Source organism: Myodes glareolus, chromosome 6, assembly GCF_982192425.1.
Source record: "Myodes glareolus chromosome 6, mMyoGla1.1, whole genome shotgun sequence".
NCBI lineage: Eukaryota > Metazoa > Chordata > Mammalia > Rodentia > Cricetidae > Myodes > Myodes glareolus.
This window is the reverse complement of record NC_142031.1, coordinates 100,124,534-100,141,470: the sequence shown is the minus strand read 5'-3', so window position 1 is coordinate 100,141,470 and position 16,937 is coordinate 100,124,534. Positions and strand designations below refer to the sequence as shown.

The window sequence follows — 16,937 nt, the reverse complement described above, 5'->3', positions numbered from 1 at the left end:
CAGTTCTTCCTGCCATGCCTGGAACGTTTGGTGGCAGAAATCATAAAGTGGAGATTCATAAATGAAACACTTGCGAAACGCAAATTATGTTTCTATTGTTACTAGTTACTAATAATAAGGGTTACTAATAACATAAATATAAAAAATACAGCCCTTCCAGTTCTAAAGAGTCTAGGATTTAATGATGTCTAAACAGGAAAATTCCTAAATTTGCTGATAATTCTTCTCTGCTGTTCACAACTTGCTGACCCTAAGATATATGACGAGAGAACACGGTAATTCTATGGACAGGCCTTCTGATAGGTCTGAGCATGAATGTATCCATAGCCAGACACTTCATAAAGAAGGCATACCCACAGGGACTTAAACATTTCCTCTAACACTGTAAAAATGAGGTTACATATTTACCTGGTGCCTTTCAGCTTCATCACTGAATACGATCCCATGATACACAAGTGCAATACAGGTATCTGTGTCAGTACTAAAGTTATAAAAGCATCTTACCTATAGCAATAGTCTTAATATCAACAAGATAAGCCAGTTTCTTATTATCTTCCATTCCTCGCTGGCACCTCTCGTTGATACGGACGCTGAAACATGAAACAACAAGGTAAGGTAAAATGGGCTTAGCTAGGGTCTTCTCGAGGGTTCTGAAATACCACACGGGATAACATTTTTAGCCTGATCTGGGGACACACATTTTAGAAGTCCCAAAGGAATCCTTCTGGATTTCCAGAGTTCAGTTACCTGATGAGGTGAGGGTTCATGAATTCAGTGCGTACAGAACCCAAGGAGTCATTACTCCCATATTCCACCAGGGTCAGCTCTCCAGCATTGAAGATCATGCACACCTGGGGAAGAATGGAGGCGATGTGGAGAGAAGTGGGGGAAGGGGCACTGTAGTTCAGGTGACCTCTCCCTGTCTTTTCCTGTTTCATCCCCACCCTTTACCTGCAGTCTCCCCATCCCTTGCCACTCACCCCTCTGACTAGAAGCAGGAATGGGGCTTAGTGAAATGGGGACAGGGAATCGAGGCTACTCACATTCTCATTTTCAAAGAAATATTTCTCATTGCCACCAGATCCCTGCCAGGCTATCTGCAAAGTGAGGAGAAAACATCAGACGATGTAGACAATTACACAAGACAAGGTTGGAGGATGTCAGTGGCAAGGAAGAGAGATGACGTTCAGTGAGGCTTTGACGTTACACAAAAGGTGCTGTATCAGACTCTTGCCCTGATTCTCTTATTTCCGAGAGAAACAGCAGCAAAAACCAGTCTGACTGTGGAAGTTTATATTCCAGGAAATAATATCAGAATGGTATCCTTTGGGGAATCTTACTTCTTGGGGGCCCTGCGTCTTCAGAATTAGCAAGCCAGGACATCCCATTACCCACCCTTCCTCTCTCGGTTCCTACCTCACTGAGGCGGTTAGTGTTCAAGTCTCCAAGCAGCAGCGTGTCCGATGTGTGGGCCACCAAGTACCGTTCCTTCCCCAGGATCTTCACCTCTTCTACCTCATAGCCATAGTGGGACTTGAGCACCACCCTGGTCCCTGAAGACAGGTTCTTCACTATCACCTGGGAAGGGACCAGTCCAACCCATCAGGCTTTCCCGGCGCAGGAGAGGAGGGAAGGTGCTCTGGCCCCTCACCCAACTCCAGGATACTTTGTTTCTCCCTCGGCCTAGGATGCTGTTGATAAGGACAACCTTTGCATCCACACAGGGGTTTGCTACCTAGGAAATACTTCCCCATGCTCTCCTAGGCTGTCCATGACTATTCGGTTCTGAGAGCTCTACTGGGTAACACTAATCACTCTTTACCTACGAAGACAGAATACTATATATTGTCACTGTTATATAGTTATGTTCCTATTATTATCGTTATTAGATCATCACGTGCCTAAGATGACCTCCAATTGCCCATCCTCCTAAGTGCTAAGATTTTCTTTCTTTTTCTTCCTCTTCTACTTCTGATTTTTTTCTTTTTTGAGACATGTAACCCTGGTTGGCCTGGAACTTGCTATATAGACCAGGCTGGCCTCAAACTCACTGGCCACATACCAGACCACAATGTCTCTTTAAAAAAGAATTTGAATTACGTGTGTGGGTGTGTACAAAGGTGAGTGCAGGTGCCGGCAGATGTCGAAAGAGGGTGTTACATCCCCAAGGCTGAAGTCCCAGTGATTGTGAGACACTAACATGGCGCTGGGAACTGAACTTGTGTTCTCTGTAAGAATAGTAAGAGCCGTATCTCTGGCCCTGGCACGATGTCTTACAGATAAATTACCTTTGTACTCTCAGTCCTTAACAGATCTAACAACAGTAGAGAAAGGATAAATGTTTCTGGAGAGACTGGAAAGATCCAGGAACAAATCGGTAATAAACGCAAGGGAAGGGAAGTGGGAGAGTGAGACATGTGTCTCTGGGACAACAGAGTATTACACAGGCATTACAATTTGCCCATGATCCTGCTCATCCACAACTTTAGTGGGTGGCGCTGAGGACAGCTTCACAGGGGGAGTTACAGGTGCCAATCCCTGTACTCTTGAGCCTAGTGCGTAAACTTTGCTTACGATGGGTTAGAACAACTACGTAGCAGGAGGGTTGCCAGAAGTCGCCCTGACACATTCAGTTTCCTAGGACAACTCTGCCAGAGGGAGGAAGGTTAAATGTGACACTGTGGCTGTGGCCAGCAGGTGGGGGAAATGTAAGAACAGATGAGCTAAGAGAGGTCTCAGCATGATAGGCCATCAGCTGCTCACCTGGCTGGGTCCCACATACGTCAGCTCAAATTTGTTCTTGTAAATACTCCTTCGGAGGCAGCAGTCAAACTGTTCCACCCCACCACAGAGGGTGCCCTGAGAGAGAGAGGGACAGCATGGAAGGCAATGCACGGCGCACTGGCTGTGGACGGCATCTGGATATACCCCCAAGACCTCAAACCTCAGTGTCACAATCTAGACAGAAGTGGCCAGCAAAAGGGTGGGCAGGTTTTGAACATATCAGAAAAAAAAGTGGCAATCCTAGGACTTACAGGGATCACATGTGGGTTGGCAATGAGGGAAAAATCAGGCCGTCCTGGACAAGCGTGTCCCTCAGGGCCTCCTGGAAAGTCTAAGTTTCCCTTTCCTGCCTTTAACAGTATTTTTTAGGTTGAAGTCACAAGGCAGCTGGAGTTCTCTTGTGTCAGAGTAGAACGACTCCCTTGGCACAGGGAGTATTTTATATTTTACTGTAGTGTGGAGACAATCGCCAGTACAGAAAGGAGCTCCTAATAACACACCGCACAGAGCCGGGAGCCGTCCCGCTTCCACGCCAAGGCTGTGATGGTGTATAAGTTGGAAATCTCCTTGGGTTTGGCCTCTTCCCAGATGCTTCTTCGAGGACTCCAGTTGAATACCCGGAGTCTAGAAAGGTAAAGAGTGAAAACAGGCTAGTACTAATAGGGAAACATCTCACTCTATCAGAAAGGGAAGCAAATGCAAAAGGGCAGACCAGCAGGGCAGCCTAACGGGAGGGGAAAAGGTGCGGGGAGTTGAGAGAGTAGGGGTGAAAGGAGCAGGTAAGAAGATGGATGTCAGGTGTGGTGGTACACGCCTGTAATGGCCAACAGGTGAGAGGCAGAGGCAGCAGGATCACTGTAAGTTTGAGGCCAGCCTGGTCTACCTAGTGAGTTCCAGGCTAACTGGGGCCACAGAATGAGACCCTGTCTCAAAAACCAACAACAACAGAAAGGCCAGAAGTAGAGACAGCAGGACAGCAGGACAAGTGAGGCAAACAGACTGCCAGGAGTGGGAAGAGGAAGAAACAAAGTGTAAGAGGCAAAGAAGGATGGAACCTAAGGAGACACGCAAGACTGGAAGGACATAAACACAGACAGACAAAGAGGAGACCTAACCCTAGCTGCTTGGCTGTTTCTTTATTCATTCACCAAACGGTGGCTACGTTACAGACCATGCCAGTGCAGGCACTGGAGATGAAGACAGCTACTCAGCCTTCTTCTCAAACTACAACACAATGGCATAGTGGGGACGAGGCAGGGGGACACGGGGAACGTGATGGCCTCTGCTGTGGAGTCCAGGCTGAGGCAGCACAGCACATCCTGAAGCTGCCAGCATGCCAGCAGACGACAATCTGAGAATCCCTTTCAACACACATTGCTTCTGTCCAGGTTCCCGCCGCGATTCAGAACAACTTGGCTAGGGCAGAGCTCACAGAGAAAGTAGAAGATGCAACTGCCCGGGGGCCCTACCTGTCGTAGCTTCCTAGCACGACAGACTGGCCTCCGGGACTTGCCGCAGCTGTGGTGAATTCACGCTCCTGAGGGTCACGGCTGTAGTCGAAAGTCTGTAGCACGTGGCCTTCCTTTCCATAGGCTACAATTCTCCGATCACAGCCTGCAGCCACGATGCTGTTGGTTGCCCAAGCCAAGGCATACGGTGGGCATGGGTGGTTAACCAACTTCCCCTGAGACAGAATATTTCAATTGTTTGCTGCAAATGCCAGCCTAGAAACTGTCCAGCCTAGCAGCTGATCCACACACTGTTGACCATCCTACCCTGGAGAGAAAACAAGCCTTCCTGCCAGCATTTCCCCACATCAACACGTCCTCATTCTGAAGGCTTTACAACCTGTCTCTGTATCATGAGCACACACATGCCATGTGTACACTGGCCGTGTACTCACAGTGGTGTGTTGAGACCTCTGGTGTATACTAGTAAAGCCACCCAAAGGGAGACGACACACATTAACCAACACTGTCTAGGTCCAAGAGAGTACATGGCATCAAGGGCTAAATTTAATTAATTATGTGGGTAACTCACAATGTAAATGATTCCGCAGTACTGAATTATACAGAGCAAAGCAGCAAAGTTTCCCTTTATGTCTATCTTTTCTTTATCCAAGAAAATAGTTAATTCTTTAACATCTTATTTATTTGTGTGTGTTTTGTGCGCACATTTGCACAAGTGCACACATGATTGAAGGGCAGAGGATGACTGCGGAAGTCACTTCTGTCCTTGCATGGCAAGGGTCCCGTCAGGTTTGGCACTGGGCACCTTTACCTGCTGAGGTATCTTGGTGGGCTGTTAACTTTTTCCTCCTATGCATTTGGATGTATATACATTACATAAACATGTATATATGTATATACATACATTTGTGTATATGTATGTATTTACATAAATGGAAATAATTTTCATTTTTTGTCCCCCTTAGAGTCTTTATTTCCTTTCTTTCAAGGTCCCTTCCGCCCACTCCTCCCTATAAATAGTGAGTTCTAGCCTCCTGAACGCAAATCTCCGTGATGGCACCGAACGCTTCTCTCCAAGATCGCCCTCTTGGTGCTTAGACACGCAGTGTCCCAGGGAGGGCTCCTGGAATGTCCACCCCACCCCAGAGTGAGTGTGCGCCGTTCATACCTGTGACTCTCCGGAGCCTTCATCATCGAAGAAATACCTGACGATGGTGCCGTCTGCATGACCTGAGAGGATGCCTTTCCCAGAGCAACTGAAGGGCAAAGGCAGAGAGGTGGGCACAGAGGGAGGGACTTCCGCCCAGTGACAGTCCCCTTTCCATCAGATGCAGCTTTGTCCCGACAGTCCCAGTCTACTTCTGTTACTCACTTGGTTGTCAGCGCCACCACATACGAGTCTGTCCCATAGATGGTAGACGACTTGTTAGTTTTAGTGTTTGCTAAACGAACCTGAAAACCAAACAAGTCTGGCTAGGCTACTTACAGTGTCACCCAGGCACCGAGAAACAGAGGTAAAAACCCAAAATGACAAAATTAGTCCTCATGCCTTCTTCTCAGGCACATACTTGAGCTCCAGGGGAAAGATGAACCATACTGCCCGGCACCCCAGGACACTATCCCCACCTAATACCCAACCTGTGTCTCCCTCTCCTCTGTTACCTTGCCTTCAGCCAGTCCGAAGACAATAATGTACTCTGCAGGCCACTGCAGACAGGTAACAGCACTCTGTATGAGAAGGGGTGAAAGGGTGACCCACCTGTGTGGACCGGCACACTCAGAACAACTGCCACCCACCACACACCCTCACTCTAGTCCTCTCCAGGGGAGAAAGAGGGAGGGGACACAACAGTGCTCTCACGTAGGTGACAACACCATCCTTTAGCAGGTCAAGTCGGGGTCAGACATTGAATAAGGCAACTCCTGGTTACATCTACAAGGAGAGAAGCAGGTGTGGCTCATCTTTGAACTTTACCGTCTGGATGAACTTGTTGCAGATGACCTTCTTGTCACCCCTGTCAGACAAAAGGCAAGGAAGTAACCTTAAAAATCACTTCCCAATGAACTGCCCGACATGTCAGTGGGGAAAGGGGGCAAGAGTGGAAACCCTTCCCGTCCCTCTGTGGGAGGCCTGATGGAGAAGTGAGTGGGTCCCCAAGGAGCCCTGGAGCTATGCCAATGACACAGTACAGCACTGGCTCTCGGGACCTTCTGCTGGCCTTACACTCATCCCTCCAGGGATGGGACTGCAGGACACGTGGGGCAGGCAGAATCAGGCTCTAGAGAGTCCCTGCCTTCCACACCTGATGCCATCAGTATCCCAGTGAGGCACATCCCATGCCCAACTCTTCTTTAGTGGCCACAACCCGCCCACCCCCTGTCCTCACCAATCTTCTCCAATCTTGTAGACATAGATGATGTTGTCAGTCTGTCCTATGGCGATTTTAGTGGAGTCAGGAGAGAAAGCCATGCCCTTTACCATGTAGCTCTTCCTGCCATACTAGGAGTCAAAACAAAAATAATGAGTAGAAATGAAAGAGAAAAGAAAATACACATTTCCCCAAAGACCAGAAAGTTTATAGAGAGAAACAGCGTAGACCATTGCCCATGTCTACGGCTAGAAGGCAGATCACACAGCTTTCTCGGATAACGTGTTGGAGCACACGCGAGTCCTCTCCACCTTCATGTCAGCTGGCTTGGTGGAAAACTTGTCTCTCCGCTCCCCGTGCTCATCGTACAGCAATACCACTCGGTCCACTGTGCAGACAGCAAATTTAGCGTTGTTCTGGGACCAGGCCATACAAGTCACCTTCGCAGCTCCATCCTGCAGAGGCAAAGGGGTACTGTAAACATGGCGCTGGTCTCCAGTACACAAAGCGTCTCCAGGACCACCAGTCTTCATGTGCCTTTGTTCTACATCTACGTCACAGGTTTTCTCTCAAAATTAAACAAAACAAGACAAAGTGCTTGGATACCTGAACTCTAAGAACAATAGTCTCCCGGGCCTCACATGACCCAGACGGACCTCAGATTCACTCTACGGCAGGGATGACTTGAACTTCTGATCCTCCTGTCTGTACCTCCTGAGTGCTAGGACTCAAGGCGTGCACCACCCCATCTAGTTTATACCATGCCGGGGACAGGACTCAGGGCTTCACTCGAGACAAGCAAACACTGTACTACCAAGCCACACCTTCTTGTCCCCTAATGTGTTTTTCTGAGACTCATGATACAAATGTAACGCATCAACTATTCCAAAAGCAATGGCCTCCTTGTTCCCCCATCTTTCAGGTCTGCGACTAAAAAAAAAGTCAATTAATCTGATAAATTTTAGCTTTTATAGCTACTCATTCAATTAATGTTTTCCAGCACTTTACTGTCAAAGACACTTGGCTGGAAGATGACAGAAAGACAAAGAGCAAAGCACACATCCTGACCCAGGTCCTAATTGGATGCTATGAAATTGGAAATGTCCCATAAGAACAATATGAGTGTAGTAATAATTTAGAGAAGCCCAAGACAATTTTATGCTTAAATGGTCAAGATTCAACTTTGAAGAAGGGATGCAATCGAATGGTAAATTATTTCAGATGTAATGAGGAGCATGAACAAAGTCAAGCTCTGGCCAAGGACCAGCAATTTAAGGAAGCTGGGACTGCCAACCAGAAAGGAGGCAGGGCAGGAAGCGTAGACTGGGCTAGCTCAGAAAGGGCCTCTGGAGGCTGCTAATGATTTGGATTTATTGGGCAGGAACAGGAGAGACGGTGTAAGTTTAGAAACAAGGAGCAACAGAATTCGAATTGAGACTTGGGATAAGCAACGTCACTTTCCCCTGTTAACTGTCCATCAAAGGCTCGCGGTGAAAGTGACCACTGCAAAAACAGAGGTACAGCCCAGATAATGGAGCGCTTGTCTGGCATTCATCAGTCCCCGGGTGTGAGCCTTCGCACCGCACAAGAGTAAGCAAAGAAATAAAAAGAATATGGGAATGGCAGGTATGACGGCACACGCCTGCAATCCCAACACCTGGAAGGGGAAAGCAGGACAGTCAGACGTTCAAAGTCCTCCACAGTTACACAGCGAGTCTGAAGCCAGCCTGAGCTATATGAGACCCCGACTTAAAAAAAAAATCAAAAAAGAAAATACGTGATCATCACCCAGTGAATTACTCTGCTTGTCCCTCACCAGCTGTCCTCTCAGGCTCCTGAGGTGAAATTTGGCTCCTATGCCAAATGTTGGATTAACCACTTGGGCTTCTAGAGGTTTGGCTTACAACACCTTTACTTTCTACACCTAACCCAAATACGTCCAGAACCAGCAGGGGAATCACTGCCCCCAAATCCTCAAACTACAACCAAAAATAGCTGCACCACCATCATGGTCATGAGCCAACCATTCACTACCGTCGGCTCGAAGGGGGTGCAGGCACCTCATCAGCTTTGGCTGCTCCTCCTCCTCAAGGCTGAGTCCATCCTGGGCATCTGGCCCAGCTGCACCATGACATCATCTTTTTTTAGAGACCAAAGGGTTCTATTTCCATTTTTTCCATTAGGGCGTTTTGAAATGACAGATAACAGTACCAGTTTACTGAGCAAGGAGTACAACTTTTTATTTCTACCACTGAGCCAGGGCTCTATCCCTTCAGCTTTCCTTTCTTCTAACCGACTTCTGCTCTCCTCACACAGTGCAAACATCCCCGAGTCCCATAATTGACAGAAACGTCTTTCTCTGCACTGCATGCCTGACTGGACTGCCTGGGGATTGAGTGGAATGGAAAGTAGGACAGGCATTTTCATAAGTGCTGGACACCCAGTCAGTACCTCACCTCGTATCTCTGAGGCAGAAGCTATTATGATTCCCATTTTACATATGGGGAAATTGAGGCCCTGAAAATTAAGAAAGTTTCTGAGTCACACATACAGTTTTTAGATGACAGATGCAATATTTGAATGCATGTATGTTTGATTCCACAAGCTATAACTCTCTCTTTATGCTGTTGTGGCATATATATTAATGGCTTAATTCTGCCATACACTGTTATTGACTGTTGCCATTATGACTACGATGATGATGATGATGACAGGGTCTCTCTATGTAGTCCTCAATCTAGTTTTGTAGACCACACTGGTGTTGAACTCACAGAGATCTGCCTGCCTCAGGGCATAAGACACCATGCCTGGCTATTCTTTTTTTTTAATTAATTAATTTTATTTATTTTACATCCTGACTGCACTTTCCCCTCCTTACTATCCTCCCATTCATCCCTCCTCCCCTCCCCAATCCACTCCTCTTCTATTTCTATTCAGAGAGGGGAAGGCCTCCCATGGGCGGCAATAAGGCATGACATATCTAGTTGAGGTAGGACTACACCCTACTTCTCCAGGAAACTCTAAAAGTCACACAGTATTCTTATTTTTAAAAGGAGGTCTTGGCTATGTAGTCAGGCTGGCTTTGAGCACACAGCAAGCCTCCCAAATTCTGCGATTACAGGCATGCAGCACCATGATCAGGCAACGAATTTCTTTTGGTAGTGCTAGGGACACATGCAGAGGCTCACGCATGCCAAGCACGTGCTCGTCTACTCAGCAACATCCTCTGCAAATAGCACATTCTTTTTATATGTTGGGGGTCACATGTGCCTGTTTGGGTGCGCATGCAGAGGCCAGAGGTCAACATCAAGAGTCTTCTTAATTGCTCTTCACCTATTCTTTTTGAGACAGGGTCTCTTCTCTCACTGAACCTGGAGCTCATAAATCTGGCTAGGCTGCTGGCCAGTGAGTTCCAGGGACCCACTTGTCTCTGCCTCCCCAGCACCGCGATTACAGGTGTGCCTAGCTTTTAAGTGGATGCTGGAGATCTCATCCTCATGAAGAGCCATCTCCCCCACTGCCAACCTTATCTGTGTTGTCAGCCTGTCCTGTCCATTTCGATGTCCTTCCCTGTTGTCTATCATTCTTTATACAGCTGTCCAGTTCATAATGTCCTTTCCACTTGTCCCTTACAGCTCCATGATCCAGGGCAGCAACAGGATGTCCAGGAAGAGTCCGGGTGAGGCCCCAGTGTTGGTAGCGTAGCCGAGACCAGGGGCCTCGAACGAAACCCATGAATCTCTGCGATGAACCCACACATGTAAAGATGTATGGACAAAGGAGTCTACCGTGTGACTCTCTGTGCCACACTGCAGCTTCCATGACGAGATTTCCCCCTTCTTCCTTTTTTGTTTTTCCTTTTTTATCTTAAATTTTATTGTGTGTGGGGGAGTAGGGGGTGAGGGGTGGGGGTAGGTTGCTGGGGAAGAGGCCGGATGCAAGGGAAAGGGAAATGAGTGAGATCGGGATGCATGATATGAAAGACACAAAGAATAAATTTTAAAAAGGAAGTTAAAAGACTGTTTTCCTTACATTTATTTATTGTGTGTGGTGGGGTGGCGCATGTGTGGAGGTCAGAGGATAACTTGCATGAATGGATTCATTCCTTCCACTGTGTGGGTCTCGGGGCTCAAACCCAGGGAGTCAGGCTTAGTGGTAAGTGCCTTTATGTACTGAACCATCTCACTGGCCCAATTTTTCTTTTCTTTTTTCAAGATAGTCTCTGCAGCCCAGGCTGGCCTTGAATTCTCTATACAGCCACGAATGCACTCCTGACCCTCTTGTCTTCACTTGCTGGGATTTCCGGCCTTTGGCGCCACCGAACCCTGTTTATAGTGTGTGTGTGTGTGTGTGTGTGTGTGTGTGTTGAACTTCACTTAACTCTCTCTTAAGGCTCTTGGAGTTGCTCTCACTACGGCCTTTCTTTCCCAAAAACAAAGCTAATGCCAGAAAGGCCACGTATGATGAGGGTTAAAGCCAGAGATACCATTTGGTCAAATCAGTGCTAAACCTGAACTCCGATCCCTTCACTCCCAAACCTTTCCTTCATGTTTTTGGGCTCCTCTTCTAGAGCCCAGCCGCTTCTGAATCTGAGACACGCTTTCACAATTCAAATGAAGCGTCAGCCTTGCGCTTATTTCATCCTGTGTAGATTTATGGTCGTTGTCTAGATATGCCCCTCTCCCTCATAGCCTGTGATGTAACTCGACGCTTGGCACTCAAATGATGTATGCGATGCAATGAAAGTTTGCGGTCTTTAGCAATTCATGTCGCCTACTGAAAGATCTTTCACAATCTTCTGCACACAGTAGGCGCTCAACATTATAAACTTCTGTTACCCCACTTTTTTTCTTTTGGAACGCCCGGTGGCCGGGGAATGAGAGAGTCACGCGATTCCTCACCTGAGGGCTCAGCAGGGTCCTCAGGTGCTTCAACTGCATGACGCACACAGGTCTCGGATGCTCGCTGACCGAGACAACTCCCGCGGTTACCTGGACAACCCGCTAAGCAGCGACGGCGCCAGCCGCTGACGCACAGGCAACGTGAGTGCGACACGCGTCATAAGGTCACGTAGTGGGTTCGCGACGGTGCAAACGGAACGTACGCAAGCGCAGTGAATCCTAGGGCGGGCCCATAAGGGGGGGGGTCGTCGAAGTATATTTTCGACCAATCCTGTACTTGCATGCAAATCCAACGCAAAGCCCCACCCACAAGTCTTCGTCCGTCCCCACCCTCCCCAACCTCGCCCCTCGATCCTCTATCACTTTAACCCCAGCTTTTCTCATTGCTGTATCCTGCCAAGTGCGCTTTAGTTGCTTAAACTCCGGAGAAGGGCAAGGCAGGTGCTCCGAGAGCGAAAGCCAATTCGCAGAACTGCAGCCTCCGTTTTCCCCGCCAAAAGTTCTGTGACTTGCGCGAGGCCACTCAACTGATAGGTACCAGTGAATGCTCAAGGATATACCTGTTTGAAGTGGGCAGAGGTACAGTCCCATTTTACACAACAGGAGGGGGTCACACGCCGATGTTGAAACAGCTAATAAACGATGGAACCGGAATTCAACCCAGAGCTGATAACCTTTTAACTCCCGTAAAACGATTCAAGTCTTCTCAACTCATTGTCTCTTTGTTCAGCTTCTCTAACCTGTAACACGGTCTCAGGAAGTGATGGGGTCTGAGGGATGCATTGGAAGCACTGGCTAAGGAAAGGCAAGGCACCATTTGATCAGTGGGTAAACGGTGACTTCAAGGCTGCTGGCCGAAATCCAGATGTCTTTATGGGTCAGTGTAATGGACAGAGCTGGGCTGCCCTCCTAGCTTAAAGCTGGTGATACCTGAGGTTGGGGATTGACTAAGAAAAGATATTATTGTCTTTATTTTGTTTAAATGGAATGCTCTCAAGAATTTTTGTTCTAGTGTCCTGCACCGTATCAGAGAGATTGACTGAAATGCAGAAAAGGCCCTTTCTCTGTAAATGGTCCCAGGTTGGCAAGACCTATACCCCCCAAAAGCATAGCATATGATCTCCAGACCAAAGCTGGGTCCCAAAACCTTGCATGCACAGCGGTTGCCAATGGCAACGAATATTTCTCTCCCCAACACTACCTCCCTCTTGAAAAATTAAGAACGAGTAGAAGGCAGTTTCCATTTTTCACAGATAACACAAATAGGTCCCAGAACCCAGATTATAATTTTTTCTACAGGGGCATCCAAACCCCTTTGTTTTATTTCTAGAATGCTCTGAATATGTTACAGAGTATAAATATAAATGCCTTTATGGATTACAATTATTATTAATGTTAAACGAACAGAGACATCGATGAAAGAGAAAACAGAGAGGAGGCACTGGTATGCACAGGGTGAGGATACACGGCACCAAGGGACACCTCCGTGATAGCTGCTCTTTGGCTAGCCCTCCATGACCCTGCTCAGTCCTTCTGATCATTTTCCCAGAGGGAATGGTGGAGTTGAAAGAATGGGGAGGGGGTCGATTATGTAACTCAGTGGTAGAGCATTTGCCTGCTATGCACAAGGTCCTGGACAAAGATAAAAGAAAGAAAATCTACTGGCCCTTTTATGGTGACTTGGCCTGGTTTCCAATGGTGCAAAAACTTCTGTGTCTTCTCATTGCACCCCGCCTCCCGCCGCAATTCAACAAAGCCAAAGAGAGGCAGCTTTTAGCTCTATGTACCCTTTCCTTGTCTTTTCTCCACCCGTCTTAGACGAAAACACTGACACAAACATCCTATAGTGGGTCTGTTCCTTTAAGTTGATGGTGGCATGAGGGGCCCTTGGAGAGCTGAAAAGGTGTAGAGATGTCTTCAGCATACCATACAGTCAGTTCCGGTTTGTCCAAGAACCTTTATTGGAAAAAATGTCCCAGGGCTGAGATCACCAGCAGCTGGAGGGGCTGCCAGGTGAGGGGGGAGCACCTGAGGCTCCGTGGAAGACATTGGAGTAGTGCAGTGTGGCATCTGCCTCCAGGCCCAGATGGTTCCTCTTCCTCTGTGGAAGAGGGCACTACAGACAGAAACAGCCCTCTCTGAGGCCCAGAGGCAAGCTGTGGGGGCAGCTAGTGGATGCCAATAGTCCTGATGCAGGTGAGATGGGGCCCCTATTTGGGACCTAGTGGGATATGGTCGAATAAATGACTCCCCTGGACCTGGGGGATAGGAGATGTTCCATTAGATATCCACTCCCAGGTCCAGGGGTACAGCTTCTAACAGACCTACCTTCTGGCCCTGCTCACAGTGGAAAGAGGATGGGTACCAGCCTGGGATTCTGGGAGTGCACAGCCTTGTGGGAGTTCTCAAGAGATCACCACCTTAGGCGTTCCCTGACCCCACCCCCCATTATCAGTGCATCTCTCTTCTGGTTCTGGTTCTTCATTCACTCAGACGTCGATGGTGTTGATAGAAGGAGACTTTTTCTATGAGAGAAAATTACCCAAATCTCAAATTTCAGACAGGTAAAGGTGCTGCTCCTGCCTCCTGGACTCCTTCATCTTAGACATTCCATTCTTGCCTCACCCCCCTTCACTGCCTTTCACTGAATACTCCTGGGCACCCAGATCACCCTTCTCACACATCACTGGTCTCCCACTGGTCACCTGTCTTGTCCCCACTGGCCTTCCCTGAGGACTCTGTTCAGGACCCTTCCCCTTCTCCTTGGGGTTGTTGTTGGAGTCGTTGTCCTTGATGATGTCATACTGACGACAGAATAGCCCAATCACAGCTGAAACACAACAATACCATCTGAGCATTGATCTTGACCTCTCCATTCGCAGCCTTGAGGCTGTAATAGCAACACGACTTCTATAAAATCCTGGAATCCCTGGGGCCCATAACCTTCACCACTTCCCACTATCATGGACCCAAGTCCCCGGCTTCCCATCCGGTACTCACCAGCCCACATGAGCAACACCACCACGATGATGACCACTTCCCCAGTCTGCAATGGCCGCTCTCCATCCAGACCCTCCACTGTAATGTCTCCTGAGGAGAGAGCCATCCTCGGGGTTACAGAGGACCCACTGGATAGCTCTGTTATATACAGAAGGGAGATGCTGGGGGTGAGAGTCAGCAGGGCCCATCATTGCCCTTCTCAGGAAGAAGCCCGTGCTTTAGAGACCAATGGGTGATCACAGAAATTGCTCATGCAGGCTGTGGCAGGTGTGATGTGAGCTTGGGTGAAAGGAAGCAGGAAGCTCTTCCCCCCCAAAGGATTCATTAGCAGTGTCTCTGTAGCTGGTCCCCTGCCCACTTGTTTTGCTTTCCTTTCCTGGCAGTAGAACAATCATATCATCTTTCTATTCATCTGAGCTAGAACGTTGTTAGCGTTAAGCAAGTTCAAAAGCCGGAGACTCTTCTGACACAGGCTCTCACCTGGGCTGGAGCTGTTGGAGGGCAGCCTGTCAGAACCCTTGAGAGTACGGAAGTGCACACGGGGCCCAGGAGGACTCTCTCCCCGGAGACCGATGCTCCTGACCTGCACGGTGTAGTCACTGTCTTCAGCCAGGCCCCAAAGAGCACAGGCCCTAGTGGTGGTGTTCACCTCTCTGATTACACGCTGCCCAGGGCCATTCTGTCGCTGCAAGAAGATGTAGAGAAAGGAGAACAACCTAGCACCGGTCCCAGACCATCAGGTTTAACTCGGGATTCTGTAACATCCAAGCACTCCAAAGGAGTAATGTGGAGGGGTGTTCAGAGACCCAAGGGCACAGGTTGGGGAAACAGGGTGATTCGTACTTGCTGGGAAATGGAGTAGCCAATGACGATGTTGCCTTCTGGGACGTCCCAGGACACAGTGGCCGAGTTGGCTCTGAGGTGAGTGACCGTCACATTCACAGGAGAGGGAGGTCGGTCTGGGGGTGCCAGGGTGTTGACAGGTTAAGAGGTTTCACTTCCACACTAGCTCTGACGGACCCCCACTGCGGGCGTCCTCTTCACTCACCTGCTCGCACAAAGCCCAGGTCACAGCTGACCAGCAGGAGGACCGTGGGACTCAGATATGGGGAAAGAGGCATCAAAGAAGCCATGGTTTCCACCGAGCTCGCCGAGGGGCCCGGAGGCATCCGCTTAACATCCAGGCGGGGATCCTGGAAGAGGCAGGAGTTGAGGGGGTCAGGAGCTGTCCAGAACGCAAGCGGGATGCAGCAGCTCTCCCAGGCTTCCCACGGCCCACAGCCTATTTTCCCCGCGCCTTTCCCGCCTCCGCATAACCCTGGTGCCCACCCCAGCCCCCACCCGCGCAGTTCGGATCAGCCCACACCCACCTGCCGGGTCCTCGTGGTCGGTCAGGCCTCGGGGGGTTGTTCGGTGCCCAGGGGGCGGCCCATCGCCGGACTGGCGCTGGCCCTACCCCATCCCTCGGCGCTGCCGAGGCTGGCAGCGCCGGCCGAGCTGCGGGCAGAGAGGGCAGAGGCGGAGTGGCCGCGGGCCGCGGGTCTGCGGGGCCCCCAGAGTTCCCGAGGGCCGCGCGTAGTCTGTCTCGGAGCAGGGGGCGTTGCCGGCGACGCCTGGCAGCTGGCCTGCGTCCCCGGTGCAGAGGACAGTGCGGCGGCCGAGGCTGGCCCCCTGCAGCGGGATGTGACAGTCCGGGCCAGCCAGCCGCCGCCTTCTGCAGAGCTGGCCCCGCGCGCTCCGCTGCAGCCCGGCTGGGACGCGCGGGCCCGCCCCGCCCCGCTAGGGTTCTCGTCGCCGTCATCCTCCCCCCCCCATTACCTAACCCCCACCCAGCCTTGTTCTCTCGGGGCTCCTCCCACGACCCTCCCAATGGCGGTCTGCTGGGCCCCTATTCCTTCATCCTTCCTGCTCTAGTAGATGAACTGACTGGGGTACCCGGACAGGTGCAGGTGCGAGGGTCTAGGGCACCTGAAAGAGCCCCTCCTTCCCGGCATGAAATTAGCCAAGTTGAGAGGAGGCATTCCATCTCCTAAGGCAGGAGGGGGCAGAGAGGAGAGGAGACAGAGTGGTGGAGATGATAATTATTTTAACAATCTCTTGGAGACTGCGTCAGCCTTTAAGTCTCTTTCCCATTCATGATCTGATTGGATTCCATTCGCTTTCTCATTCATTCTTTCATTTTTTCAGCAAATATTTCCTGAGCATCTTCAGTGTGTCTTCCTTTAGAAGAGCTGGAGATGACTTAAAAACACTGCTGGGCATATAGGAACAATTAAAAAACAGATCTCTCTCTCTCTCTCTCTCTCTCTCTCTCTTTCTCTCTCTCTTCCTCTTTCTTTCGTGTGTGTGTGTAAATAATTCGTTCGTTTTTAGAGAAATCCATCAACCTGCGCCTCAGGTTTCCCACCTGTAAA

The 16,937-nt window shown here is 49.5% G+C and overlaps 2 protein-coding genes across 2 annotated transcripts in view; both read right to left on the bottom strand.

Moving 5' to 3' along the window:
• The window catches only part of Ift172 (intraflagellar transport 172), a 40,848-nt gene extending 29,171 nt beyond the window's left edge, over nucleotides 1-11,677 (bottom strand). Inside the window, exons 1-14 of the mRNA XM_087907414.1 lie at nucleotides 11,524-11,677; nucleotides 6,934-7,077; nucleotides 6,641-6,753; nucleotides 6,229-6,268; nucleotides 5,916-5,981; nucleotides 5,626-5,705; nucleotides 5,422-5,509; nucleotides 4,254-4,468; nucleotides 3,285-3,408; nucleotides 2,764-2,859; nucleotides 1,417-1,578; nucleotides 1,044-1,097; nucleotides 748-851; nucleotides 505-590 (exon numbers count right to left, since the gene is read on the bottom strand). Coding sequence (XP_087763540.1) covers nucleotides 505-590; nucleotides 748-851; nucleotides 1,044-1,097; nucleotides 1,417-1,578; nucleotides 2,764-2,859; nucleotides 3,285-3,408; nucleotides 4,254-4,468; nucleotides 5,422-5,509; nucleotides 5,626-5,705; nucleotides 5,916-5,981; nucleotides 6,229-6,268; nucleotides 6,641-6,753; nucleotides 6,934-7,077; nucleotides 11,524-11,562 — 1,411 coding nt within the window. The 5' untranslated portion in view covers nucleotides 11,563-11,677. The remainder of the gene's footprint in view (nucleotides 1-504; nucleotides 591-747; nucleotides 852-1,043; nucleotides 1,098-1,416; nucleotides 1,579-2,763; nucleotides 2,860-3,284; nucleotides 3,409-4,253; nucleotides 4,469-5,421; nucleotides 5,510-5,625; nucleotides 5,706-5,915; nucleotides 5,982-6,228; nucleotides 6,269-6,640; nucleotides 6,754-6,933; nucleotides 7,078-11,523) is intronic.
• Nucleotides 11,678-13,460: 1,783 nt separating this feature from the next.
• Fndc4 (fibronectin type III domain containing 4) lies at nucleotides 13,461-16,269 on the bottom strand. Its single transcript, XM_087907413.1, has 7 exons — nucleotides 15,894-16,269; nucleotides 15,572-15,716; nucleotides 15,367-15,482; nucleotides 15,004-15,208; nucleotides 14,524-14,613; nucleotides 14,229-14,353; nucleotides 13,461-14,048 (listed from the first exon to the last, which is right to left on the bottom strand). Exons 2-7 carry the CDS (start codon nucleotides 15,690-15,692, stop codon nucleotides 14,013-14,015), a joined length of 693 nt encoding a protein of 230 aa, XP_087763539.1. The 5' UTR covers nucleotides 15,693-15,716; nucleotides 15,894-16,269; the 3' UTR covers nucleotides 13,461-14,012.
• Between the last annotated feature and the right edge of the window lie 668 nt (nucleotides 16,270-16,937).